At 34.1% G+C, this 16,828-nt stretch overlaps 4 protein-coding genes and 1 long non-coding RNA gene across 6 annotated transcripts; 3 read left to right on the top strand and 2 right to left on the bottom strand.

Annotated features, from left to right (window-relative positions):
• Positions 1 to 53: 53 nt before the first annotated feature.
• LOC108689179 lies at positions 54 to 1,743 on the top strand. The gene is made up of 2 exons (XR_001931827.1): positions 54 to 998; positions 1,442 to 1,743. It is a non-coding gene; the product is annotated as an uncharacterized LOC108689179 (long non-coding RNA).
• LOC108689178 (cilia- and flagella-associated protein 97-like) lies at positions 406 to 2,517 on the bottom strand. Its single transcript, XM_018195834.1, has 2 exons — positions 1,730 to 2,517; positions 406 to 1,612 (listed from the first exon to the last, which is right to left on the bottom strand). The coding sequence occupies exons 1-2, from the start codon at positions 2,402 to 2,404 to the stop codon at positions 1,529 to 1,531; spliced, it is 759 nt and encodes a 252-aa protein (XP_018051323.1). The 5' UTR covers positions 2,405 to 2,517; the 3' UTR covers positions 406 to 1,528.
• Positions 2,518 to 2,935: 418 nt separating this feature from the next.
• LOC108689206 (THO complex subunit 3) lies at positions 2,936 to 4,622 on the bottom strand. Its single transcript, XM_018195873.1, has 2 exons — positions 4,425 to 4,622; positions 2,936 to 3,747 (listed from the first exon to the last, which is right to left on the bottom strand). The coding sequence occupies exons 1-2, from the start codon at positions 4,608 to 4,610 to the stop codon at positions 2,965 to 2,967; spliced, it is 969 nt and encodes a 322-aa protein (XP_018051362.1). The 5' UTR covers positions 4,611 to 4,622; the 3' UTR covers positions 2,936 to 2,964.
• Positions 4,623 to 5,066: 444 nt separating this feature from the next.
• On the top strand, positions 5,067 to 7,246 carry LOC108689175 (probable 26S proteasome non-ATPase regulatory subunit 3). Its single transcript, XM_018195831.1, has one exon. The coding sequence runs from the start codon at positions 5,473 to 5,475 to the stop codon at positions 6,982 to 6,984; it is 1,512 nt and encodes a 503-aa protein (XP_018051320.1). The 5' UTR covers positions 5,067 to 5,472; the 3' UTR covers positions 6,985 to 7,246.
• Positions 7,247 to 8,070: 824 nt separating this feature from the next.
• LOC108689155 (lisH domain and HEAT repeat-containing protein KIAA1468 homolog) lies at positions 8,071 to 16,828 on the top strand. 2 transcript variants are annotated; one of them, XM_018195802.1, is made up of 16 exons: positions 8,071 to 8,255; positions 8,375 to 8,575; positions 8,950 to 9,108; positions 9,182 to 9,534; positions 9,629 to 9,742; positions 9,915 to 10,159; positions 10,397 to 10,707; positions 10,887 to 11,173; positions 11,432 to 11,762; positions 12,191 to 12,344; positions 12,605 to 12,728; positions 12,970 to 13,240; positions 14,932 to 15,067; positions 15,372 to 15,571; positions 15,743 to 16,004; positions 16,311 to 16,828. In XM_018195802.1, the coding sequence occupies exons 1-16, from the start codon at positions 8,210 to 8,212 to the stop codon at positions 16,453 to 16,455; spliced, it is 3,339 nt and encodes a 1,112-aa protein (XP_018051291.1). In that variant the 5' UTR covers positions 8,071 to 8,209; the 3' UTR covers positions 16,456 to 16,828. The 2 variants fall into 2 exon arrangements, with proteins under 2 accessions (XP_018051291.1, XP_018051290.1); XM_018195801.1 differs by having other exon boundaries at positions 8,345 to 8,575.

Here is a 16,828-nt window from a genome sequence, read left to right as displayed (position 1 = left end):
TATATATATATATATATATCTTATTTTACTTCATAATTTTTTGATGAAAGATAATAACGATGGTCTTAATGGCTGCGAAATAATTGCCACGACCGCGATAACATATTTGAATCGGAAATTATTATGTTTTGTTGCTACTGCGCTGAGCGTACTTTGTGATATAATTGTTACTATTATGTTGTACAATAGTAACACAGAAATAGTCTCTCAAACAATTATTTGCAGTCTCTTAAACCAAAATCTAGATATTATTAATACTTATTTTCTATTTCATTATTTAAAGCAACTGATATGAGATACTTTAAATTATTTACTAATAAGATATTTCGTGCAGGATAATCGAATATCTTGTTTTGTTGTTTTGGTTTGTTATAAAAAAAGAGTGAATACATGATCGATCAATTACATTGAAATGGAAACAGATACGGAATTTTATAGACGGATATGGAATTACAAGATCGATAAGAAAAAGTCAAATACAGTTACAAAAAAAGAAATACAGTTTCATATTATAATCGCAGCACACATTAATTTAAAGGAAACTATATCATTATACATTACTTCTACAGAAATTTATAATTTGCTCCTTGACACATAATACACCCTTTTCTCTTACGATATTGCTCGTATATGAATGTAATGGATACTATGTCTATGATATAGTGCAAGGGAAAAAAGAAAGAAAAAGAGAATTGTCACAATATTCAAGAGTTCCCGATTTTTTATATTAACCATGAGTGATAATTAAGTTATTTGAGATGAGTGAGAACTGTGATTTTTTATAGTCTTGTAGAGATAGCTTCAAGCAAATTTTCAAGAGACAAGTTTACAAGATTGCGCCGTATACACAAAATGTGAAGTTAAAGAAATGTGTACCTATTCTTCAAGACTGGTAATCGTTGTGTTTTAATAAAGAAGTCACAAAAAAGCATAATGTTTTGTATTCGAGAAAGTACGAACTTTACAGAGGATTTTTCTTTATTAAGTCGAAATCCATCGTAAGTTGTTTCAAAACTGACATTTACATAAATAATAAAACATTTAAAGCTCCCAATTAGTCACCGTGATAATATTGAATTGTGAGGTCGTAAGAAATGAGACGTGGAAGTTTCTTGCATAACTATCCCTCCTGCCTTTCCCCCGAATCATAAAGTGAAAATAGGCTTAAAATCTTACGCGTATTTTTTTGCCTTTTATATCTATTTACTATGAGAGAAAAGCATAATTTTGGCTTATTTTTATAAATGTTTTAAAGCAATTATCTCATTATCTTGTTTCACTCAAGCTTTTTATTTATAAATGGTATGTAAGAAATTTCAACGTGTCATTTCTCGCTTATGACAGCATGACATAATAGAGCTGCGGCGACTACTTAGGAGTCATACTAAAAAATGATAAGGCCTAATTTCTTGATTTATATCCCAATGTTTTTTCTTTACAGTAGCAGTTGATTATCTTACTCCGCTGATGTGGTTGATTTTGTTTCATAACGAGATGAAACAAAATTCTTTTCAACATTATAAAAATTCTACAAAAAGGTCAATCTACAACCCATTTTCGATGTATTTGTGAAAACGCAAGATTTCGCCTGTTGTATTCTTCTGAGGAGTAGCTGCAAATGAAGTTTTCACGTTATGCACTGCACAGCTATTGTATTCAATTTACAAAAATGAAGAAACATATATTCATCTACTTTATACTTTGTATCTGTGATATTGAAATTACATACCATGTTATCATTTTCTATCTTCTTTTGCAACTTCTTCCTATTTATCGCGGAACTACTAGTCCTAGATTGAACGGTATCCTCGCCAAGAATTTTGTGCCGAGGTTTTTGTTGTGCCATAATCTTCCTCAGCAGTAGCTCGTTCTCCCGCTCGATCTTACGCATTTCCTCGTCGGTGAAGCTCATATTCCACCGTTTGCACTTCCTTGACTTGGTAAATCTATCTCTATCTGCTGTGGTGGCGCGAGGCAGTTCATCACTGGACAAATAAGACTCATCCTGGCAATTGTCTTTCCAACTCTCACTAATTCTAATTTCCTGTTCCTTTGAACTCTGGCTGAGGGGGAGATCAGTGATATGGATCAGAGACGAAGTATTCAGCGATCCTGACGTGACATTTGTAACTTCGGATTCATCGCAGGATTCGTCAGAGCAGAAAGACTCGCCTATATACACGGATTCATCGTCTGACGTGTCCTTAGTCTTCTGCACAACTTCATCACCTTCTTCATCCGAACCAAAAAGATCTAGCTGGTCTAAAGCCGTCATTTCTTCAGTCTCGCTCTCTGCCTCATCGATCTCGTGAATATTTGGGATGTTATTGAAGCTGTCTTTCGTCTCTTCTTCAAGAGCGTATCGACATTCGCAGATGGTGTTTATTTCATTCTGCTTCGCCATAGCGATTATCGAAGGAGGCAGAGTGAGATCAGCAAAGAATGCGAAGTTCCCACGATGACCGCGCGATGAAACAAAATGTGACTTATATGGCTCGAATAAAACCTGAGCCAAATGGTAACTATGCCGACCGAACGGTCAACAAAAGTTTCATACTTGATACGCTCGAGAATTCTAATCAATAAATCGATTCCGAATATAATCGATAGGATAACGTATAATGTTCAGCTGAAATGTGCAGCCTATTTTTTTATATTGATATTTTCAGAAATTTAATGAATATGTTTCATAAATTAAAATATTTCTTTCCAAATTCATTTTTCATATATATCTTATCAAATCATAATATTCATCAATCTTTTATATTCACATTTAAATACATAAAAATTTAATATTTTAAATACAGTTCTGTTTTTATATCACATCGTAATCTCTATTATGGGATAATGATAGTGAAATATCATTTAAGTTTACTTATAAAATATTGTTTTATACTTATGAAATATGACAATATTTCTCGAAAGCAATACGGACCCAAAACAAAAGATACAAAACAATGAAATTCAATCATTTGCAAAACCAAATACCTTTAAACTACCGGCATCGCGTTTCCGATCGTAAGAGTCCTTATCGTCACACGCATAAGCTAAGAGATATTGTTTTGGATGCCATGCAACAGTGAATGTTGCTGCTTCTACTGGAACATCAGCAATTTTCTCGCCAGTTTGCACTTCACCGATATCTATGACTAAGTCCTCGGAAGCCGCTGCCAGGAGTTGTCCATCATATGAGAAAGAGATAGTCCTAACTGGCCACTCTAGCCGCGAGAACGTCCTCAAGCAACACAACTCGTCGGCATCCCACAGAGAAACCAGTGCATCTGCGGATCCAGTGGCGAAATATCGGCCGGTTGGATCAAACTCAATGCAGATACAAGTACCTGGATGCGCCTTGATCACATGCAACAACTCCAGCTCGGGATAGCTAAGTATATGCACGCAACCCTGGCCGTTTGTCAGATAAAACGTATCTGAATCCTTATTCCACGAGATCTCGTTTACCTCGAAGTTAAACTGCTCTTCCGCACGTATTTTCATCACTCGGGCATCGATGAATGTGACCAAGTCTTCCTTATTTCCTACAGCAATCGTGTTACCATCTGGCGACCATGATATATTAATATTTTCTCCTCTAGTGCTAATATTCGCTGTACACTTTTGTGTTCTTGTATCCCAGATGCGAACTGTCTTATCTCCACTTGCAGTAGATAATAATTCTGGACAAAAAGCATGCCAGCACAACTGGTCTACGCTACCACCATGTCCTCTGAAAGTCGTTTCCTGCTTCTGAATTAAAAAAAAAGTATTTTAAAAACTTCATAATCAAAACCATGATTAGAATCACGTTAATATTAAAAATATAATTATTATAAATAATTAATATTAAAAATTAAAGGTTTTAGATGACTTCATTTCAAACGATAAAGTTAATTATTTTCTAACTTGAAAATTTTTAATATTTAAAATGCAATTTTTTAAAACGTATTCAAATTCAAATAGACACAAAAAATTTTAAATAAAATCATAGAAAATATTCCGATGTCACTTGATTCTTGTTTTCATTTCAAACTTCTTTTTTAAGAATAACTACACCAAAGAAAGGAAATAAAAGCAGTATTATTAAACTTATTGTAGTTGTATGCTCCCTTAAAACAACAAAATTTAACATTTTCTTTTACAAATCAGAAGGAATCGTCCAAAAAGGGTAACTATATCATCTGATACTGTTTGATCATTTTAATATCGGCTGTTATATATATATTAATATTCAGTTCTCTACTGTAATTATCGAGTTTACAGATAAATAATTAATGAAAGAAAAATGCTTCAAATAAAATATATATAATGCGTCAATATAAATATAATGCGTTAAGTTGTATGGAAAATATCACGGAAAATTTTTATTTTATAGGAAGGCAAATCGCGTCGCGTGAAAGGAATCGTCATAGGTTATGTTTACTAACCAAACGATCCGGGCACAGCGAGAATATACAAACGGACTTGTCGAAGGAGCCCGAAGCTAAGTATTTGCCGTCGCAACTCCATCCTACGCTGTGTACTTTCGCCGAATGGCTCTGTTGTTCTCGAATTTTATTGTGTGACTTAAAATAATTAATTAACTCCTCCACACGCGAAGTACTAACGGCCATCGTTATCCGAATTCCGACATCAATCACAAAAAATTACGAACTCCATTGACTTTGTTCTTTTTAGCTAAAGTTTAAAAAGAACAGACCCTTCGATCCCTTTTATATTGAATATTTGATACGCGTACCAATCTAACTTAACTAAAAGTTAAAGTTACTAAAATTACTAGTAACTTTCTATGAAATAATCTCAATTTCAGAAATTTATTTGAAGACTGATGTTCTAAAAAAATTAAATACAATATGCATGAAAATGATTAATTAAATACGCATATCACGTATATGTTTACATATATATATGATATCACCGAAATTAAGATAATTCAATAGAAAGTTACTAGTTTAGCACTTGTATCGAATGCGTGATGTAAACTAGGCCCTCGATCGAGGCTGCGTTCGCTTTGACGCTCACGAGAGCTTGAGAGCATCAATTGTCCTTGTTTAATATTTAAGATACGGTTAATGCGATGCTGCAAACGTTTTGAAGCGTTTTTTAACTGGTCAGTTTATAAAATTCTTTCTTCTTGGTCCATCAAATGCTTCAAACCATTTGTAGCGAGACTTTGACTACAGCCTTAATAAGCAACAAGGATGAAACGATGTTTAAAGCGTCGTGAGCGCCGAAGCGAACGCAACCGAGTACACCAATAAGCGAGCGTTCTAACCTTACTTGAAACGTACGTGAATTGCATAAATATGCAGCGATACAACATTAAAGGTGGACAATGAGAACCTGAGCGAATATCGGACTCAAAGAAAGGAATTTAAAGAGTGCGTGTCGTCTGTGACTTCGTCGACGGATAGACGTCGTGAATCAGACTGCGGTCACAAGTTAATACAAGTAGATAGTTATCACGGGATAGCGATGGGTATACCGACTGGTAAAAACGTCGAGGCGATGGACGTGGATGTGAATCCGTCGGACACGCAGAACGCCAACGGCGATGGTGATGGCGCGGGTGAACGCAGGGACACCGATATGCAGACTTTGTGCGACATTCGGGAGCACACGCGGCAAATCGAGAAAGCGGTGCAGAATAAGGAGCCACGTTTCGTCCTCCGTGCCCTTCGCGCCTTACCCAACACCCGTCGTCGTCTTAATCCGGTCGTGCTGCGCGGCCTCGTCACGGGCTTCTACACCAAGTCCGCTGTCGAACGGGACGCCCTGCTCGCTTGGGTGGAGGAGCCGATGGACGTGGACGATTGCCAGGCCATCACCCAGAAGTTCCGCAGTTCCTCGGCATCTCTGTTGCCTGAGATCGACGGTTATATTCATTTGTTGGTGTTGATTCGACTAATCGACACTGGCAAGTACAACGAGGCAGTACAATGCTCGGAACAGCTGGTCCAGAAGATTGCCGCGCAGAACCGTAGGACCATAGATCTGATTGCCGCCAAATGCTACTTCTATCACTCGCGCGCTTACGAACTTACGGATCAGCTGGACAAGATCCGCGGCTTTCTACATCTTCGTCTGCGTACTGCAACTCTACGCAACGACTTCGAGGGTCAGGCGGTGCTGATCAATTGCCTGTTACGCAATTATCTGCACTATAATCTCTATGATCAAGCAGACAAGCTGGTGCTCAAATCGACTTTTCCTGAATCGGCCAGCAACAATGAGTGGGCTCGCTTCCTCTATTACCTCGGCAGGATAAAGGCCGCCAGATTGGAGTATTCGGCTGCTCACAAGTATCTAGTACAAGCGATGCGCAAAGCGCCGCAGACTACGGCGGTTGGATTTAGACAAACTGTACAGAAATTGGCGGTTGCCGTGGAGCTTCTCCTTGGCGACATCCCAGAGAGACAGATATTCCGGCAGGCCGCTCTACGGAGAGCCCTTGCCCCGTACTTTCAATTAACACAGGCAGTACGTCTGGGTAATTTGCAACGTTTCGGTGAGGTCCTGGAAAACTTTGGTCCGCAGTTCCGCGCGGATCACACATTCACACTGATCTTGCGGCTGCGACACAATGTCATCAAGACTGCGATTCGTTCAATTGGGCTCTCCTATTCGCGCATCTCGCCAGCTGACATTGCTCGCAAACTAGGATTGGACTCCAGCGTGGATGCAGAGTTTATTGTGGCTAAGGCGATCCGTGACGGTGTTATTGAGGCCACCTTGGATCCAGAGAATGGTTACATGCGCAGTAAGGAGACCACGGATATTTACTGCACCAAGGAACCACTGTTGGCCTTCCATCAAAGAATCACCTTCTGTCTGGACTTGCACAATCAGAGCGTGAAAGCGATGCGTTACCCACCGAAATCTTACGGGAAGGATTTGGAGTCTGCAGAAGAGCGCAGAGAGCGGGAACAACAGGATCTTGAGCTGGCCAAAGAGATGGCCGAGGAAGATGACGATGGTTTCCCTTGAATCCTTCGAATTCATGTCTGCTTATTTTAAACAAAGTGGAAGATTGGGAGAAAACATAGCGTTTCTAGAAAAGATATTAGAAGACGTGCTTTTCTAAAAAAAAAAAAACATTTAATTGAACTAACATTGAATTTATTGAATTAATGAACTATAAAGATCGTGACGTTTGTACTCTCTATGCATTTTCGTGCATGCTTTGTAAATGTCAATAATATATATGACTTAAGATATAATGTCAAGCACATGTAATACATGTATGAAATGATAACGTTGCAATCAATTTAATAAAGTAAATCCTTCATTTATATTATTATATCAAGAATCTTACTTTGACCAATAATTGTAATAAATTCCTAATAATTAGATAATATATATAAAAACAAAAGAAGAAATGGCACTAATTTGATATATTTTCAATTCTGTGATCTTCAAGTCATTTTTTATAATTTTTATATATATCAATAAAAATCATTTATGTTAAATTTATTTATAAATGAAAGGTTGTATAATTTATATTTTTAAAACTTGAGGCCTTGTTGCACCAACATTACTTTGACTTTAAGTGAGACTTAAAACTTTCTCTTTTTAAAGTTGAAAGGAAACAGAGATGGAGAAAAATTTTAAGCCTCGCTTGAAGTTAAAATACATTGGTGCGCAATCTTAAGAGAATAAAAAGTAACTAAAAAGTCAACCTCATCATTCAAAAATCAGCTAACTTGCTTATAGTGAATTCGATTAAATGCACTCTGCCGTCGTATACAAAATAACAGATAAAAGATATATGTTTATAAATAAACATGGAAATTGATAAATTGTGAAATACCTAATGCATTTTATTGTACTATTAAGTAAAATATATGTTTCATAATTCGAAGTACTTGCATTTCATTTTTATACTCAAATTAAATCAGTGTACAACAGGTTCAATATGCACTAATGCTTCCAATCGAATTCGTCATTAAATTTTAATTGGTCGCTTAATAGGGAATTTCATGAACTTGTAGAGCATTGTAAAATTTACTTGGCGCACGAGTCGCCAATCTATGTATCACAATATTACTGTCTGTCAGATGAGTTGTCATTTATCTGACTTATAAATAATCATTTTCCGTTACATACGTATAGTATTTAATGTCAAAGCGGCGTACTACGCAAGACAGACCAATATTGTCTCACGTGGATATGTCATTTCTTATCCTTATAAGTAGCTGAGTGTAATAATATCATGGCGAGTATTATCGAGGAAATATCTGTATCCACGAATAACAGAGGTAATCTTCTCCTTGCTAATGTATACTGATTATGAATCACACAATCAACTGCTGAAAAACAATTACAACCGCAGAGTGATTAACTGCAGGAATACTCTTCTCGAATATTGTTACTTCAGAATATGCGACTCCAAAGACATCGATATCCTACGAGGAGATAGCAACGAAACTTCTAAACGAGAAGCTTTTCTTGACGGCTTTGGAATTGCATGCTGAATTATGCGAAGCTGGCAAGGAGCTGTCCATCCTTAAGGAATTCTTCTCAAATCCAAACAATTTCGAGAGCTCCAATATCAAACCAGAGCCATATACTTCAATGCGTATGTATCTTGTTTTTTAATCACGAAATCAGACTTACTTTGTTAGAACCCTAAAGTATGGCAAGTAAGACAATTGCCTTGTACAAAAAATTTGAAAACGATTTTAATTTGCAAACAATATGGAATTTTTGGAAACATCATGCTTATATTTCTATCCTTAAAATCTATCCTTAAATTGTCTGTAAATTATAAACTTTGCTTATGTTATTTCTTTACTTTCTACGTCTGTTTATTATATTTCACATTGTATATACTTTTAACATCAGATTATCATTTTAATACTGATTGTCTCTGATTTAATTTTTGATAATATAGTATTATTGCTTAACGATAAAACAGACATTATAAAATATTACATATAAATGAAATATTAGCCAGATCTTCTAGTCAGGCTACCTTGGATTCGTTGGATATGACTCGATATTCAGAGGATGGAGCTGGCGTCGACGAAAGAGTAGCCATTCTTGAATTCGAATTACGCAAAGCCAAGGAAAATATTTCTGCTCTGCGTGCTAATTTGACTGTAGTAACAGGTATGTCTCACTTGAATGATAAAATCTTTTAACTTATAATACAGTTTTTAATTAATAATACTTAAAATTTCAGAATTGGAGGGTACATTGAAGACCCCAGACAAGAACTCTAAAAAAAATTTGATTACTGAACTGCCCATAAAACCGCATGAGCAGCGAGCGCTGAATTTTCTCATCAATGAATATCTATTGGCAAGATCATATAAACTCACCTCGATCACATTCAGCGATGAATGCGAAGAGCAGGATTTCGAGGACTGGCAAGATGTGGGATTAAATATTCCCAAACCTACGGAATTGTTGCAGATATATCGGGAATACATGAGAGCCAACGGATATGACAAACTTCCATCCATAAGCGTTGCTATGCAAACGGACTTTGTTATCGAAGATGTTGAGGAACAGAAGGATGAATCTTTGGAAATGGTTTGTTACTTTAATAAAGCTTCAGAAGTTTTAAAATGTTTAAATTCTGGATTGCTTAAATTTGTGAATTTTCTAAGAGCTCTATTTTTTGCAGGCAGAACAGATTGAAAGGTTGCAGCAGCAAATTGCAGTACTGGAGCAAGAGAAAAATGCTCTCCAGGAAGTTATTTCATCAAACAAGGAAATTGTTATAGAAAATCCAGTAAAAGTAAGCTAATTAATTAGTGCTCTCTTCTGATTTATAATTGATAACAATTGAAAAATTATACAGGAACAAATTGTATAACGAATGCTCATTATTTGATTATAATATTCCTTTCTGTTGTTTTCAAAAATTGAGCTTTGAGTTTATTATATAATTACTGTAGTTTTATTTATAGTCAGGTAGCTGTGGAACTATCCGTACCATTAATTCCAACTCTACAACTCCTGATAAATTTGAACTACTTGAACCATTACCAAGAGATATATCAATCACTACTCAGGAACCAGAAGAAGATGATAGCGTTTCTGCAGTAGTTAGTCTGGATGAAACAGATCCAGGAGATAAGGAGTGGACCAGACTGCAGTTACCTAGAGTAAATATTACAGAGAAATCCTCTGTCCTACCAACTGCATCCTCCAGGTTATTTTATGCTATTATATACATTTAATTTGTAAAAACATTAATGTAATTTGTTTATTTAACTAGTCAAAGTTAATAATAAACAAGTTGAGAAATATAAAAATAACATAAACTTTCTTCTAAGTTATAAAGAAGTGAAATAATTAAATAATAACTTGAAAAATATAAAGATTTTATTTATAATATGAAGATTTTTAAGTATTTAAGATATGTTAATTATATTTGTGAACATTACAGAAATTTGCCGAATAAATTCAAGTCGGAAATAGTGACACATTGCATGGCGAATGTTTCGGGATCATTAATATCCTCAGTGGGAGAATCATTAAAGCATGGAATCACTCGGGATACATTAGTTGATATTTTAGCATATACTCTGCCACGTGTAGTACCCAACATTATCCTTAATAGACGCGAAGAAATTATTCCTCTGATCCTTAGTGCAATTTATCTCCATTCCAATTCCAGCGAGAGGGATAAGTTATTACAAATGCTATTCAACTTAAAGAAAAGACCGCAGGAGGATGAGCGACAAATGATATTGGCCGGTCAGTAAAAAATATACAATTTAATTATTTTGATTACTAGATTACTTATTATAAATAAAAAAAATTTTTTTTTTTAGAAAAGAAGTTGCACTTGTGTAATTTTGCAATGTATAAAGAATACTTATAATTAACAAATTTTTCATTTACTGAATAAATCTATTAGAAAGTTTTTATGTCAGGTTTAATTGTCATGGCGAAGCTCGCAGAAGAGTCGCTGGAAACGGAAGAAATTCTAACAATTTGTTGGGAACAAAGTCAGCATAAGTATTCAGAGAGAAGATTATTAGCTGTCGAATGTTGCTCTGTGTTGGCATCCTACACATCAGCTTCCATCAGAAATTCACTAATGCTGTCAATGTTGCAACAAATGTTATTGGAGGACAAAGATCCTGTTGTACGAATTAGTGTAGTGAAAAGCCTCGCGCTACTCATAGCTTTGATGGATGATCCTGATAAATACTTCCAAGTAAATATCTTATTTTACATATTTTTCTATCTTTTTATCGTTTCTTTTATCATTTTTATAAACTTATTTTTATAAACTTATTTATATATAGTATTTACCTGAAAAAAAACTTGGAAAATTTTCAGGAAATTTTCAAGTCATTTCTTTCCCATATAGCATCTTTAATTTTATTTTTCAGGAAACTTTTTTTACAAGATTTCAAAATAAACACCCTGTTATATTTTGTATTATTGATATGTTGTTACATAAAAATTGCAGTGCGAGGAATTGGTGTTGACAGCACTCCACGACACGTCGTCATTGGTTGTCGAGACAGCATCGTCGGTATTATTACCAGTTTTGGCACAGTGGGCATTATCCCTGAGGAGGTTGCATCTAAATCTGTTACCACGCATAATCTCAAAAGTTAAGAATCAGTTAAAGTCGATTCACTCCCAGACTTCGCCAAACAAGAAAGACTATGTCGACGAAGAGAAATTGACGCCATCGATCAGTATTCTGCAATGCATCTTACCTTATACAGTCTTGTGCGTTGCAAATACTGATGCGGTGCGAGCCTGCATCAAAGATGATACGTCACCAGATTTGTGTGAGTTATTAGAAGAAGTAAATACAAAACAGGAACGTATATTTCAGTAATTGAAAGGTGAAATAAATGATAGTCAAATAAAAAAAATAGGAAAGCTAAAATTATATTTGAAATATTTCAAGATTTAAAAGTTTAGAAATTCACATTAAAATTACATTAAATTTGAAATAAAAGTTAAAATAAAATTCACTGATTTGAAAATAAAAATTTAGAAGAATTTGACACCTACATAGATGCGAGTAAAATATATTGAAAGTAATTAAAGATTTTTTTTTGATGGAGAAATTTTATGTTACAAATATACATAAAAGAGATTTAAAATTCCAAAAATATTGTTGTAAAAAAAAATGTTAGCAGTTTTTGTATAAAGCTCATAAGCTCGCACAAAAACAAAAGCACAAAAGTTTTCTAGAAACTTTGTGGTGCAGCCGAGGAATTTCTGGCGTTGTGTCACTCCAATATCATCGACCCGAGAATATTCTACGAGGATTCAGTCGACGTGGGTGTTCTTCTCAATACCTTCTTTTCCAACTCCTGGGAGGGCGCATCTTGGCCGGAATTAGAATGGTTTACGAACAAATTGTAAATATTTTTTATTGTTTTATTTCTAGAAGATATTATTTTTATATTATTAAATAATTATATTAAAAATAATATAATTATATATTATTAAAATTACAAATTACTTTATAAAAATTGATTTCTTTATAGCGTTCAATTATTTATTCGACATCTCAAAACATGTTACAGCTTTGAAAAATTAAATATTTCTAATACGAATCTTCAAAAGTTTATTTCTTTTTTAAGATATTGATTTCAAAATCTTGCATTTTCTTTTACAGAGTATTTGAAGTTTTGGATATGATGAAATCTGTGGATGCAGCTCAAGAAAACGTTCTAAAAGCCCTTCTAACATACATTTATTCTTTGTGTGTGGGTTTTGGAAAATACATTACACAATCCAGGGTAAATGTAAAATATCATTTTATAGAATTACATAGAAATATTATTAAAATATTTAATAACTCTGATGATTCAGATTTATTAAATTTTGAATTGTTTCTAAATTTTTTAATTCTTTTTATAGATTCTTCAAATTAGATAAGTTGTTTCCGTGTTCTTGAATTTTTTTTAATTTTTAGTTTTTAATTTGTACAATGTTTTTTAAAATATTAGCGATGCTTAAGAATTTTAAATATTATTTCAGATACAGGCAATATTTTCCTTGGAAGTATCAGAACTTGAGAAGCAATTAACAGCATTATCGGTAGATAAGAAGAATATGAGCTTTCCATTGATTCCAAGTTACTTAGTGATTCTAAGTACTTTCGATTTCACGGAGCTCGTAAATTATTTCAAACAATTCCTCGTAGTTTTATCTATGAGTGGCACTAGTATATCTTGGTTGCAAATCGCAGCTAATATTTTATGCGCTCGTGAACAGATACAAGAATATGTGCTTTCTAGTCTATGGGATGGTTCGTATCTTTTTCTATTTTATATCTTCTTTCGTGTATTATTATCATTAATAGTTTTGTAGAAAAGAAATAGTGCCAAGTCTTATATAATAAATGAAAATATTATAAGACTTTAAAAAATCTTATTTCTAGTTTAAACTATAATTGTTTTATTTAAAAAATTCTATAATGTTCTATTTTATATATATAATTCTATATGTATTTTATATATTAGGAGTATAAATTAGTTCGGTCCGTTTCCCTAAAGATGGCTCCAGCTATTGTGAATGGTTCATAATGACAGCTGATTTTGGCGGTTAAAGAGATTAAACATCTGCTAATAATATTCAGTTTATATCGCTTTGAATTTCATACAAAAATCTTGATTTTTACTGTATTTGAAATGTCGAATTTTGTGTTAACCAAGCAGCATTTGCGGGAGGTTTTGATTTTCTGTTTTAATTGGAAGAAAAGTGCGGCTGAAGCCCATCGAATGCTTGTCGAGGTTTATGGTGACACTGCTCCAACTGATAAATCATGTAGGGAATGGTTTCGACGTTTCAAGAATAGAGATTTCAGCGTTGAAGACAAGCCTCGCTCTGGACAGCCAAAAAAATTCGAAGACAAAGAATTAGAGGCATTACTCGAAGAAGATCAGAGTCAAATGCAAGAGGAGCTTGCAGAATCATTGGGGATAACTCAACAAGTTTCTATACGATTGAGAGCCATGGGAATGATTTAAAAACAAGGAAATTGGATGTCTTATGAACTGAAATCGAGAGATGTTGAAAGACGATTTTTCAACAGCTGAGAACAGCTGATTCAAAGACAACAGAAAAAAAGTTTTTTGCATTGGATTGTGACTAGAAATGAGAAGTGGATGTTCTATGACAACTCCAAAAAGAAAAAATACTACGCTAAGCCCGGTCAATCGTTGCCATCGACCTCTACATCAACACCACGATCACAACATTCATGGTTTGAAGATCATGCTCTGTATCTGGTGGGACCAAAAGAGTCTTGTATTACTATGAAACTGCTGAAACCTGGCGATTCCATTACGGATCGGTATCGACTACAATTGAGCCGTGCATTGCGAGAAAAACGGCCGGAATACGAGCAAAGAGATGATAAAGATTATTCTTCTTCATGACAACGCTCGGCTTCATGTCGCTAAAGTCATAAAAAAATATTTGAAAACGCTCAAATGGAATGTTTTACCGCACTCGCCATATTCTCCGGACATTGCTCCTTCTGATTATTGGTTGTTCCAACAAGGATGCAGCAAGTCACCGGTTCATTTCTTTCGCAGAAATTGAAAAAATTGGATCGCCTCCATAGACGAGTCATTTTTCGATGGAATTCGAAAATTGCCTAAGAGATGGGAAAAAGTAGTAGGCAGCGATGGACAATACTTTAATTGATCTGTTCATTCATTTTGTTTTGAAATAAATGCATTTTTGAACAAAAAAACGGACCGAACTAATTTGTACTCCCAATATATATATATACACACACACACACACACACACACACACACACACACACACACACGTTATATATTATTATATTACATTATATCATATTATATTATGTATATTAGCGAATATTTTATTAAATTTATATTTTCTTAGAATCGATATATTTCTATTATAATATTCTGCAGAATATTTTTAAATTATAGTAATAAATTTAAAGTTTTTCTTTTACAGGTGTAATGCATCAGAGGTCCTCTGTAAGATGTGCAACAGCAACATTATTCGGTTCCATTATAGCGCACATTTCAGACCAACTAGCAAACGCCAAGATCGTACCAGCCATTGTAACACTCGCCAGCGATCCTGAAGTGTGAGAGATGCTTCTCTATTTATGCATGCATATATCTGAAATTCCATTTCATTCTTTAACATATTAGTTTCTTAAAATCTTTATTATTTCAAAATCCTTAAACGTATAATAAATCCAGCAATATCGTATAGTGAATCTAATAATATGGTTAAATTTTATAATTTTATGCACCAGTATCCGCGTTGACTCTTATATTGCTTTATTTATATTGATACAAATTATTGATTTCAAACTATATATCACTTTCGAGCAATATTAATATTTTTCATTTTGTGTCATGCAATAATCGAATAAATATCTTTAGTGATGTGCGTTGCGCTGCAATCTCCACGATAGGCCGTATAATAACGGAATGCAAGGTGAGGGAAGCACGTGATAAAGGACGTTTAACATTAGAGACAATCGCGAAGGATCCTCAAGAACTCTCCCAAACTTTGGCAACATCATTAGTATCCACGTTTGCAGTCATCGCTCCTACTTGTCCGCAGAATTATATAGAAAACAGTACGTTATTCTGTACATATATATATATATATATATATATATATTTAATTTGAGAAATACACTCTTAAATATAAAAGAGTGGGATATAAATTTTCTATCATAATTTTGATAAAAAAATGCTCTTATTATTAAAATTTTATTATTATTATACTGAGCTATTGTTAATTACAGTAATAGCGACGCACTTATCGACGATTGCATCGTTCGCGCTTCAGCAGAGTCATAAGATTGAATTGATAAACGCGTTGGTAGAAGCATACTCTGTGCTGGTTTACTGTCCGTTAAGTAGTCAATGCGTTTCCGGAGTAATACTACCGGGATTAAGACATCTTGAGGCATTAGTAAATCAATGCCTACCTCAGCAAAGAGATGCAGTGCGTTCTCTACTCAGAGAAGCGGAGTCCAAGCAAGATCTATCAAAGCCGATAGACAGGTATTAAATAAAAATAATTTTAAATAATGTAAATATATTTAATCGTATTTGTAATAAATCATGAATTAATAATTGTAAATAACTATATAGATACAATAACAAATGAAAAATTTTTTATTAAAAATAAATATAATTTTATACTTTATTATTAATTGTAATCTTTAAATCTGTTGATTTTTGATATCTTTTGATATCGTTGAATATTTTTCTAAAAACATTACACTCATTAACTAAAAGATTGCAATATTTTTTTTGATACACATATAAAATGTTTAAACATTTGTAAAAAGTTATTTCTTACATTAGGACACCCTCGAGTACCGGACTTTCCCTGTCGATGGCGACAGTGAATGTTGGTCAAGGAGTCGAGGACATGCGTCAGAGGATGAGCAAGATCTTTCAACATAAAACCGGATCATCTAGCATACCGAATATTTTCCGCAAGAAATAAACTGCTCTTTGTCTTATGGCGAAATCATGACAGAATCGAGTGTCACGTCGGTGAAAGGCTCGCAAGAGCAATCAATAAGGTTGTTATTAGACATAAATGTATAATGTTGTTTTAATGAATGTTAACTTATTTTTTTATTGCGCTAGCTTTGTAAGTGGACGTGTAAATTATTTTGTTTAAATATTAACATGATCTAAGGAACTCGAAGGTGAAGAATATGAACATTTTTCATGTTTGATAAAACTCAGATATCCATTCAGTCAGAGTCTGCTTTTTCAGCATCTGACATTTTCCTGTTCATTTTCCGATGATTCTCACTCAACTATCTATATTTATGGCCTTATTGCAATCTTTCATATTTTATAATAATAAA

Source organism: Atta colombica, unplaced genomic scaffold (assembly GCF_001594045.1).
Source record: "Atta colombica isolate Treedump-2 unplaced genomic scaffold, Acol1.0 scaffold261, whole genome shotgun sequence".
NCBI lineage: Eukaryota > Metazoa > Arthropoda > Insecta > Hymenoptera > Formicidae > Atta > Atta colombica.
This window is presented reverse-complemented; position numbering and strand designations above follow the sequence as displayed.

Excerpts from the sequence above, each read along its gene's own strand:
- LOC108689178 (XM_018195834.1), bottom strand. The coding sequence starts at position 2,404 with ATGGCGAAGCAGAATGAAATAAACACCATCTGCGAATGTCGATACGCT. Across the intron at positions 1,613-1,729 it reads AGATAGAAAATGATAACATG|CTACTCCTCAGAAGAATACA; the intron begins GTATGTAATTTC and ends CTTCATTTGCAG.
- LOC108689206 (XM_018195873.1), bottom strand. The coding sequence starts at position 4,610 with ATGGCCGTTAGTACTTCGCGTGTGGAGGAGTTAATTAATTATTTTAAG. Across the intron at positions 3,748-4,424 it reads CGCTGTGCCCGGATCGTTTG|AAGCAGGAAACGACTTTCAG; the intron begins GTTAGTAAACAT and ends TTTTTAATTCAG.
- LOC108689175 (XM_018195831.1), top strand. The coding sequence starts at position 5,473 with ATGGGTATACCGACTGGTAAAAACGTCGAGGCGATGGACGTGGATGTG.
- LOC108689155 (XM_018195801.1), top strand. The coding sequence starts at position 8,210 with ATGGCGAGTATTATCGAGGAAATATCTGTATCCACGAATAACAGAG. Across the intron at positions 10,160-10,396 it reads CTACCAACTGCATCCTCCAG|AAATTTGCCGAATAAATTCA; the intron begins GTTATTTTATGC and ends TGAACATTACAG. Across the intron at positions 15,068-15,371 it reads CTCGCCAGCGATCCTGAAGT|TGATGTGCGTTGCGCTGCAA; the intron begins GTGAGAGATGCT and ends AAATATCTTTAG.